The sequence below is a fragment of the Drosophila busckii genome, chromosome X (assembly GCF_011750605.1).
Source record: "Drosophila busckii strain San Diego stock center, stock number 13000-0081.31 chromosome X, ASM1175060v1, whole genome shotgun sequence".
NCBI classification, from domain to species: Eukaryota; Metazoa; Arthropoda; class Insecta; order Diptera; family Drosophilidae; genus Drosophila; species Drosophila busckii.
Genome location: NC_046608.1, coordinates 9,465,574 through 9,476,767, shown reverse-complemented (window position 1 = coordinate 9,476,767; position 11,194 = coordinate 9,465,574). Strand labels below are relative to the sequence as shown.

The following is an 11,194-nucleotide window of genomic DNA, read 5'->3' as shown; positions in this document are numbered from 1 at the left end:
TCTTCATAACGGTCGATAACTGCGTCGCATTCTGGAAAGCGGCATGAGCGTTTAACTGTCACATGAACAAAAGGGATGGCATTCTAGTCCAGAAGACTTCATTATCAACTATCACCGGAATAGCAACAGCAACAGCATAGCCTGCAAGAGATGTTGAAACCATTACTTTTTATATAAATATTGTTTGTATTTATTATAATATTGATTGTATTATTTATAATATTGCTTGTATTATTTCTAATGATTCTTTCATTTATTTTTGTATTTAGTCTTATTATCATTAATACCTAAAATATTCCAATAATTGATATAAACTAAAATGAAACACATGAGCTAATAAATAAATATTCATCTGCAACAAAAACAATTGAATTCTTATTGTTGGTGTAGTAGTGGAAATTTTTGAGCCATTCGTTGCCAAGTCTTTTTTTGTTACATTTTGTATGGCCAAATGTGATCGTTTTTAAGCCTATGCTCCTTTGCTATCCTTCCCCAAAAGGATATGCCTTTTCGTAATGCTGAGCAGCAAATCTATCGAACTGCATACCAAAGATATCCAAGATTCACAAAAAAAATTTCTGGTAATGCTGATAGATTCGATGCCCAGGATCACGAAAATGCAAGTCCTTTTTTGATCGGAAGAATAACGCAGGAGCAGGAGCAAAAAAAACGCAAGCAGTATTAAGAACATTTTGGCCAAAATAAAAAAAAAAAAAAAACCAATTCATTAATTATGTGTACATAAATATATGTTTTATTTATGTATATATTATATGTCACATCTATAATACAATATAATATATATAATATATAATATATATTTATATAAAAATATTAAAAAAAAATACACATGTATATAGCATAAATATAGAAGATATTATGGGTAGAGGATATTGTTATTAACCTCAGGCCAGATATTTTCTGGGCAAGGCCCGTCATATGTGTGCAGCATTACTCCTCGGCCGGATGCTGATCTTTCGAGTCCGAGATATCTTCTGCTGCGATTATATTCTCCCCTCCATCGGTTGGGATTCCCGCTGCTTCTATAAAATGTATTCCATCGAAACTCACGGGCCTCAGAGCCCATCAAGATATGTTTCTTCAGTGCCTCAGCCAGCTGCAAATAGAAAGCAAATAAAAAATTAATGCAACAGCAATTAAAGAATGAAATGCAATGCATAAAATGCTTTTCCTTGTTTTGATCGCAGTCAGAAGAGCTCAGCTGATTTTGTGCTAGCTTGGAATATATATCGATAGTCGATAAGTATTGCCTTCTAAGCTCTCCATATTTAGCGATAAGTGTGTACACAGCTGTCGCCATTTTCTTTAATTTTGGGGCCATTCGACTGCTCTCGTTATTACAATTAGCAACTTACTTAGAGTCAGTGCACAGTCAAATTTAACAGCGGCCATGCTTATTTAAACATTTTAGGCAACGAGTATATATTATATTCAACTAATTATGTAAATGTTATACTTGCTTAGCCAATTTGGGCGGCGACGGCGCAACGTCATGACTCAAAACAAAAGAGAAAAACTTATAAAAAAAAAAAACAAAAGAATATAAAAGATGGTAAGCAAATAAAAGTAAAATGAAATGTTATGGGGGGGTTGGGATGGCGTCGGGTGGAGCTGGGGTCAAGCATTAAAATGTACGAATTTATTTAGTGGGACAGCAACAAATTGAATACAAGGCAGCCAAGAAGGAACGAGCACAATTAACGAATGGCTAAGCAACAAGACAAATCCAAGCGCGCTTGCTCGCTGCCTTTTCACATAATTATTAACAGAAATTAAATGTCAAGCCGCCGCGCCGTCGTCCTGCTTCTACTCAGAGCCAACAACATTTGCCAGTGCCCTTTTTATTTCTCATTACAAACAAAGAAAGGCTCAACACACACACACACACACACAGACACACACAAATGTGGCAGGGAGTGTTGGCTGGATTGCTACTGATTTGTAGCAGGTGGCCCGAAGGGGAGGTTGCGGTTGCGAGCATTTTTCTTGGCCTTGTTTACAACTAGAGGCGGTTGGTTGGTCGGTCGGACGGACGGACCGGGTGCTGTTCTGGATTTTGGTGTGTACATAATGCCGACGCAGCATTAAACCCGTTAAGTAATTATTTGGGCTACACAGCTGCCCAGACAGTCCCGAGTGTTGGCCAAGTTTATGAAGTCGCAACAATTTCGGGGGGGCGGGAGCGGGTGCAGCGCTCTTTGCTATCATTCCGCAGCACATTAACTGTAAATAAATTGATTATGTTAAACAACAACACCTTTTTTTTCCTCGCTGGTTTTTTGTCTGGCTGTGGCTTGTGTTTTATTTTTGAGCGCTCGGCCACACCCCCAGCGCTTAGCACTTACCCACAAATTGCCTAGCAGCAAGTAGCAAGCAGCAAATGCTCGTGGCAAGCATAAGAATTAACTTTCACGCTAATTTCAAGAGCCTTAAATCAGGCACTGATTTATGTCCTGCCTGGCCGCGCCTGCATGCAAACGCATAACAACGAGCACTCAATTTCATTCGCACGTCGTGTGACCTACAATTGCAATTCGATCGGCTGCAGCCAACAGCTGAAGACTCTGCACTCAAGGATATAACAACAAAGAAGTTGCTCAAGGGCGTAGAATATGCCAAAGCTTATCGATTAAGCTTGTTTGAATAAATCAAATAAATGATTAAGTAAAATAAATAACTAACTAACTGCAAAGCGGGAAGCCTTAGCGAGGTGCTTAAATATGTAAACAAAATATTAGTAGCATTTAAATTGTAAACTTTAAAAGTGAATTTGCTATTGCTATTGTATTCTACGAATTTTTTTAAGTTTAATTGTATTCATTTGTTGTAAATTGAAATTGTGATTTAGCTTTAAAAATTGCTAATATTGCACTTAGACTAGTTGCAAGACTTGCTTTGTTATAATACAAAAAATTTAAATGAGTTTCATTATTATACATAAATATTTAGTATTTTGCAGCTAGAATTTAAATTCTTAGTAAGAATGTAATGGAAACATTTTTAATAATAATGCTTATGTTTGAGTAAAAGGATTGATAATAATTATATTATAATAGTAGCTATAGTATTCTATTGCTTTAAAAATCTGTAAAATGATTTAAAATATATTCAATTATATCAGACGAATAATTTGCATTAAGTAGACAAAACTAAAACCAAGAGCAAAGCAAGCTTAAGCTGCTTGAAGTAAACTAGCAATGCGATCTTCAGACTTGGAGTTGCCTTAAATGTTGTTCAAATGGCAACCAGCAATAGCAATGGCAACATTTAACAACAACAGCCGTAAGCCTCTCAATTTGGCTGCTTTTGGTTGGTTTGGAAGTAAGCCTGTGCTGTGTGCTGAATTTCTGAGGCAGAGAGCCTGTTTACAGGATGCCAACAGAATTGCGTATAGAGAATAGCAACATGGGCTAGCCACAAGCTTTCCACACTAAGTTGAAAGCCAATTGTAGCAAAGGGGCGGACTGAGGCGTGCAGCTGTATGCGAACAATCAAAACCCTGCCACATATACAGACAGCGAAAGAGATGGAGAGAACAACAGCGAGAGCGAGAGACACATGCAGACTGAGGCCTGAGGCTTGGCGCAAGCGTTTATTGCTCTTGAGGCCTTAAATTAAAAACCAATTAGCAACATCTGTTGTTGATGTTTTTCCATTTGCTGGACACGCTGCTGAGCGCTTGGTATTGCAGCTATATGGCTTCATCAACAGTCACAGTTAAAGCGACAGAGAGAGCGAGAGCGAGAGCGAGAGAGAGAGAGAGAGAGAGAGAGCATACGCCTAAACGCTTTGTTTGCCTTTAGCTTCATTTTTTTGTTGTTGTTGCTGTTGTTGGATTGGTAATTCGTCTCTAATTCCTAATTCGAAATTTGTAATTCGACAATCTGTTTGCCTGTTTGTTCGTTTGTGTTTTTTGTTGGCTTGCCTTCTTCTAGTTTTTGTCGTGTTTTGTGTGGTCGGCCCCATACATTATAGCAATATGTTGCCCCATTGTCCTTGTGCTCCTGCGTGTTGCTCTGAGCTGTGAATAATGACAAATTCAATTGCCACGCCGCATTGACCTAGTGTGGATAATTGAGCCGCAAAATGAGCTAAAAAGAAAGCTGCACACAATGGGGAAGGGGGGCAGCTCGCCCAACATCAAAGGCAATGGCAACGTAATGCGCTTAAATGAGTTTTAAATTATTTCGAAACAATTGCATTAGTTGCTGTTAATTATTATAATTGAATTTCTTGGTATTCTAAGCAAGCCTTTGTTCCTGCAGCAAACTTAAGATTATATATGGGTTTAGAATTTATTAAAAGTTAGCCGTGAAGTTAAATAATAAAATATAAAATGTGCATAATAATTGTTGTTTAAATTGCGCAGTTTAATAAAATGCTTTAAAGCATTTGTAGCATACTTCTGTGCGTACATATTACTTATACGCACTGCGTCTGCTTATTTTTTAAAAATATGCACTTTAATATTTTAAAAAAAAGGATAAATATTTTAATTATATAATATTAATAAGCCAACAATGCTGCTGCGCTTTACTGAACTCTGAATATTTTATGTAATAAATGTGCAACAGCTAGCAACATAAACATTTGATTAAATATTCAAGACAAAAAAAAAATCCTTTAATTGCGGCTGTCATGCAAATTGCAAACTTGAAATAAAATTTGCAAGCTCATCAACTGTAGCAGCAGCAACAGCAGCAACAGCAACAGCATAACAAACGCATTAATTAATCAGCATAAAGTTAATGAAATGCTTGAAGCTGAATTCTTAACGCTTTGACTCAAACGCAAAAAGCTGCTCAACAATATAACTGCACGAACAACAACAACAACAACAACAACAAAAACAGCAACAACAATGAGAACGAAAATGAAAACAACAAGAAGTTGACTTTTAATGCTGTTGGCGACGCAGAGTTGTCTACTCAATTGCATGATACCCAATTTGAGTCAGTTTGTGTTTTATTTTTATTTTGCATGGGGCATAAAAAGAATAATTAAACGGATTAACTGAGCGTCAAGCGTGTGGCACAACAAGAAGCACTTTTGACGCCTTGCGGCCATTTGATGGCTGAGAAATAAAATTGTATTTTATTTTTGCGCTGATTACGCAACACACAAACGAACAAACAAACAGATAGACAGACAAACACACACACACACATCAAAACGAACATTCATAAACGCACCCCTGAGTATAGGCGGCTTTATATTATGTGTCTATGTGTGCTTTGGGGCGTCAGCTTTGCTTTAAAATATGCAAAGTCGTTTGAAGAGCAAGCGGCAAGCTGTTAATTACGTTAGAGCGAGCACACTCGGCGAGCGAGAGCGCTAGAATTAGAGTTGCCTGGCTAGCAGACAACAAACCAAAGCGCACACACACGCAAATACATATACATGTGTATATACCTCGACATTAGTAGACGACGCAGCTAGCGGCAAGTGGCATCTAACAAGCGCTCAGTGTCAAAACATTAAAGTGCAAAATTAACTGGCATGCGGCGTTCACATTACGTGCCACCCCAACTGAAAAATGAGACACCTCTCTCCACACACACACACACACACACACACACACAATGGCCGCAATTCTATGTAGCATGCAACACATGCAGCATGTTGTAAATATATGTATTTACTAAAAGCTCCTGTAGCGACTACTAACTGTCTATGCGTATTTAGCTGCTGTTATCTCTAAATGTTTATCAGCTTGGCTGCAATTATTATGCAAGCCCCAACGTAAATTCTACAGATTGTAGCTAGCACTAAATTATAATTTTAAATTATAGTTTGTATTTTGTATTGCAGTTATAATTGCAGTTAAAGCGTTTGCTTTTAAAACAAACTTTGCAATTTGTAAACTGCTTGCAATTTAAATATTGCACTGCTTTGTCTTATTGTTATCGATAGCTGCTAGCGATCGTAGCTGGCCTAAGTACTTGACTGCTAAGCAACAGCTGTTCATATTTAAATTTAAGTACTGCTTTGCTTAATTGTTATCGATGGCTGCGTTCGATCACAGCCAGCTTAAGTACTTGCATGCTGAGCAAACTGAAATTTGAATTTGAAAAAAAAAGAAATTTAATTAGTATATAAAATATTTGCAGAAACTTTTTTAACTGAATTTCGAAACACTTAAAACACAAACGCACTTGACTTGAGGCGCACAAATTTTTGAAGAGCGCGCTGCTGCTGCTGCTAAAGCTCAATCGAGCGAAATATTGCAAGTGGCAAAGTGGCAAGCGTCATGTGCATAAAATTAAATGTCATCAGCGGCACATTTTTTGGCAACGGATGGGGGCGGGTTGCGGGGGCTGTGATGTGGTGTGTGGCTGGTGATTTTAGCGCAAATTGAGCGCACAACCGCAGACTGGCAAATGGTTTCTCTTTCAATTTTTCAAGCACACACACACACACCCGCACGCATTCTCTTAAGTTTGCTGTGTGTGTGTGTGTGCTTGTGTGAGTGTCGGCGTTTGTGTGTTAATATTGACTTGCTACTTTAGCGGAAATTGGGTTAAATGGAGCAAAGCGGAGATTGTCTCCATGCTGAAATTGCATTTGAATTAAATCAGCAGGCAATCTGCAAGTCTCTGCAGCGCGCATCTCTCTGCTCTACTCTGCTGGGCATAGAGAAAAGCCTGCATTTGTTACAAAACCCACCCAAAGCCGTCGGCGAAGCAAACGCGCCAGCCAAGTTTTTACACAGAACAAGGCCTCAGCCTCGGCTCTGGTGCTTGGGCCAGCAATTAAGAGTATTAGTGGTTAATAAGTTAGTAATAGTGCCCTCAATTGAAATGCTCCAAATGTCTGCTAATTGGGAGACTAGCATACAGATTGGGGCATCAACTCAATTAGTTGCACAATATGAAACCTTTAAGCTGCCACCCAACCAACCACCAACTAACACCAACTACAATTACCATTGTATAGAGTCTATAGCTAGCTCTGGCTCTGGTCCTTTCGCTTTCATGTGAATTCTGCGTGTTTATTTTATAATCATTTTAACTATATATTAGGCTGCAACAATTGCCACCTAATTTATAATTTGATGTGCATAAAATCAATGCAATAATTAAGCGCACAGCGTCCACAACTAATTGTGGCTGTAACTTTAAATGTTGCTGCAGCATTAATTGCTTTTTTGACATTTTATGCGCAAGATTATTCGCATTTACACTTTTCACCTGAACTGAACTCCTGCTGGCGACTCCTGCGCACATTTAATAAACCCAACGCTTTACAGCTCTTAGCCAACTTTTTAGCAGTGGTAGCGGCAGCGGCAACTTTTGCTCTTTTTTGAGTTTTCTTTTTTTTTTTTTTTGGCAACTTAACAACAATTTTTGGTTATGCAAACTTGCAACTTTTTGAAGCAAGCAGCAGCAAAGTGGAGCAAAGCAAACCAAAACTACCATTGCTACCTTACTATAGAGGTAGAGCTTTGGCTAAAAGCAAGCCGCTGCTGTTGTTAGCTGCTTGGCTCACACGCTTAGCGGTACGGGAGGACTAAGCAAAAGTTTTTTGGCATTTGGCGCGGTTAATGCTGAGAAGAAGCTGAAAACTCGTTGCATGTGACGCTGTAATTTATGTGTAACCAGCATAAGCAACACCTTGCTGGGAAGGCAAAGGCAAAGGCAAAGGCACACAGGCTCAGGCTCCAGCTCCGGCGCAGCCTTCAAGCCAGTCTGTTGTTGTTCTTGCGTTGGACCTGCTGCTGCTGTATATATGGTAGCATTAATGTACTTGTATTTATGGCCATTATTTGCGTGCCTGTCGAAAAAGTTTATAACCTGGTCACTTGGGCAATGTCAAAGGTTGAGCGGGTTGGGTTGGGTTAGCTGCTTGAATGTTTGCTGGTGCTTGTGGCTGGTCCCCAAAAGGCTTAAATGGCTACATTTTCGCAAAAAGTTGTTTGCAGCAAAGGTTAGATCATTTTAATTGCATATAATTTCTATTAATTAGCAGTTGCTTTAATTAATTCACAACTGCTTTAGCTTTAGGTGTAATTGCTGTCTAATGAATTGCAATTAAATGCGTCAAAAATCGCTGGAAGTTAATTTGAGTAGCGATTAAAACATTTAAGCGAAATGTATATCAATTACAATGCAGAAAGTACGCAAAAAAATAAATAAAATAATCAAATAGTTATTAAAGCAACAAAACGTAGCAAACAAGTTCTACACTCTCTTAATTATGTATAATTACTCAAATATTTAAACATTAATATGCAATAAATACTCAAAAATCAAGCCTTTAAGTCAACTAAAACATTTGAAAATATTTTATTTTTACTTAAGCTCACACAGCAGATTGTTTTGTTTGCTTTTAAATTCTCAAGCATATCCATATACATTAGCCAAAACAAAAATTTGATTGGTCTTGCAATTTTGAGCGCATGTTGTTATGGCCAGAACGACGACCAAACAGACATTTTGCAAAATGTTTTTTTAAATTGAAAATTAAACTGTCTAATAAATAATTTACGTTGAAAAGTCGCTGCAAGCAGTGACGCCCAATTCAACAAAAGGCAAGAATCCAAGTCAGTTAGGCACACACACACACACACAAGTGTAGAGCGTGTGGGAGTTTGCTTCCGGTGCCGAAAGTTCTATGTGGATGGAGGTGTGTGTGTGTGTGTGTGGGTGGGTGTGTTAGTTGGCTGTTGCGGTTGGCTGTTGTCTAAATTAAATTATAGCTGACACCATACAGACCCAAATGTGTGCCCCAGCTCCAGAGCAGAATAAAAAAATATGAACACACACATATAAAAAAAGAATGTAGCTTAGAGAACTTGACTAAGGGTAGCGACGCACACAGGTGAGTGGGTTTGCATTTCTGTCTGGCTGTCTGCCTGTCTGCTTGGTTTTTAAACCGTAAAATTGCTGTGCAAAATTTATAAGTAAATTGCTTTTTATTTTTATTTTTACTTGTTTTGTTTTGTTTCTTTGCGCTGCGCTGAGCTGTGCTGGTGAAGGAAACCACTGAAAGCGCTAGAGTTAGCGGAATACTCTATAGCCTGGGTCAGCCTTCACACACACACACACACAGACACGCAGAACTTTCTCCATTGAGCTGTTGTAGTAGTTAAAGCCACACTCTATGCAAGTATTTTGTGTTTAGCAGCTTGTTTGTTTGCTGCCTGGAAGTGACGTTAAAAGGTTTACGCCATTGAAGTTTTAGTTAGTTCACTTACTGCTTGACTTGGCTAAAATTAAAGCACCCACTGATAGAGTGTGTTGTGTTGTTATACACGCCAAAAACAACAACAACAACAACAACAAGTGCTTAAACTGGATTCAAACTTATGCTATTGACTAAAATTTAAATGCATTTCTTGCAGTTGGACTACAGAGCAAACTTAGCTTAGTCTTCTGAGCTCATTAGCAAAAGTTTCTAGGCATGATTTATAGCAACGTCTATGCTTTGGCTTAAAGTCTAAATTTAGCTGGAACTTACATGTTATGTTTTAGGCTTCTTTGCTATTGGCTCTGAAGTTGGTTCTTCAGCTGGATCTGTATTTGGCTCTTTAGATGGGCCTGTAGTTGGCTCCTTAGCTGGCTCCTCAGTTGGCTCTTTAGTTTCCTCTTTAGTTGGCCCTGTAGTTGGCTCTGTAGTTGGCTCTTTAGTTTCCTCTTTAGTTGGCCCTGTAGTTGGCTCTTTAGTTGGCCCTGTAGTTGGCTCTTTAGTTTTCTCTTTAGTTGGCCCTGTAGTTTCCTCTTTAGTTGGCTCTTTAGTTGCCCCTGTAGTTGGCTCTTTAGTTGGCTTTGTAGCTGTCTCTTTAGTTGGCCCTGTAGCTGGCTCTTTAGCTAGCTTTGTAGCTATTCCTGTACTTGGTTTAGTAGCTGTCTCTGTAGCTGGTCCTGTAGTTGGCTCTTTAGCTGGCTTTGTAGCTGTCTCTGCTTGTTCCTGGAACTGCGGCAAATCAGCGCAGAATAATACCTGCAAGCAAGCGCATTGCAAACAATAAATAAAATTATTTAATTCTCTTTCTGTCTCACACTTACAGCTTGAGCCCAACCCGCATATTTGCCATGCAATTGTTGAAAATGTTTTGCCACCTCGGCATAGATCTGTTTGGTAATATTCTTTTGCTTTGTTAAATTTGGCAAATAATAACGCTGCGCCAGCTTAAAGATGTGCGTGTCTATGGGCACCGATTCCAAGTGACCCAAGGACATAAGACAAACGCAATCGGCAACTTTGTAGCCAATGCCAGGCAGCAGCACTAAAGCCTCACGTGCCTCAATGTAAGGCCGTTTACGCAGTTGATCAAACCAAAAATTGCCATGGCGCTCCTTCAAGTGATCCAATGTGCGCGCTATAAATTTGGCACGATACCCAAACTTGGCAACACGCAACTGCTTTTCCATCTGACTGCGGCTGTGCTTGCTTAAAGCCGTCAAGGTGGGAAATGTGTACTCATCTTGATTGTTAAAGTGTCCAATCTTATGGCCAAAAGCGGCACAGAACCATTGTATCATGGCCGAAATGCTGCAAGGCTTGGCATTGAATATATGTACATAATATAGCCGCTAAGTCAAACACTTACCGCTTTATATTGTTGTTTTGGCTGCACATAAAGCTTACAATATTCTCCAGTGGTTCCTGTGACAACATGCGCACAGGCTTGCTCACAAACTGTGCAAACTGCTTATCCGCCTGCATCCACAGACGTTGTTGCTTCTCCAAATCAAAGTCAGCGCGTAAATAGTTGCTTAGCAGCTCATCAAAGTTGTTCTCTGCATCCAGTGAATGCGCTTCATATGCTATATGCTTCGGTTCCGGCGTTAGCACCCAATAAGTATTCATAGCTACACCACAATACTGCACCTTGGGCTCATCGCTCAGTTTGCGCCAACTGCAAATGATTAACTTACAAACATGTCTTTTATGTATAGTATACGCACCGAAAGCTCTGGCCGCCTAGCAAAGTGCGCTCCAGATCACAAACATTTGCTGCCAATTGAATTATACCACTGCGTTTTATTATTGTTGTCATTGCGAAAATTTTTGCACTACAAACTGCAAATAAAAGCGAAAAAGCACGATCAGCTGCTGTTGCTGCTCGATAAGTTACTGTGGCTCGATAGGCAGCTATCGATGGGAGACTAGAGATGAACGCGTGCTGCTATGCAAACAAATTACAAATAATTCAAATTATCAAGTCTAG

The 11,194-nt window shown here is 39.1% G+C and overlaps 1 protein-coding gene across 1 annotated transcript; it reads right to left on the bottom strand.

The window, feature by feature from the left end:
• Positions 1–861: 861 nt before the first annotated feature.
• Positions 862–11,030, bottom strand: LOC108605763 (N-glycosylase/DNA lyase). Its single transcript, XM_017995565.1, has 5 exons — positions 10,932–11,030; positions 10,574–10,882; positions 10,029–10,515; positions 9,481–9,963; positions 862–1,117 (listed from the first exon to the last, which is right to left on the bottom strand). Exons 1-4 carry the CDS (start codon positions 11,021–11,023, stop codon positions 9,484–9,486), a joined length of 1,368 nt encoding a protein of 455 aa, XP_017851054.1. The 5' UTR covers positions 11,024–11,030; the 3' UTR covers positions 862–1,117; positions 9,481–9,483.
• Positions 11,031–11,194: the final 164 nt, after the last annotated feature.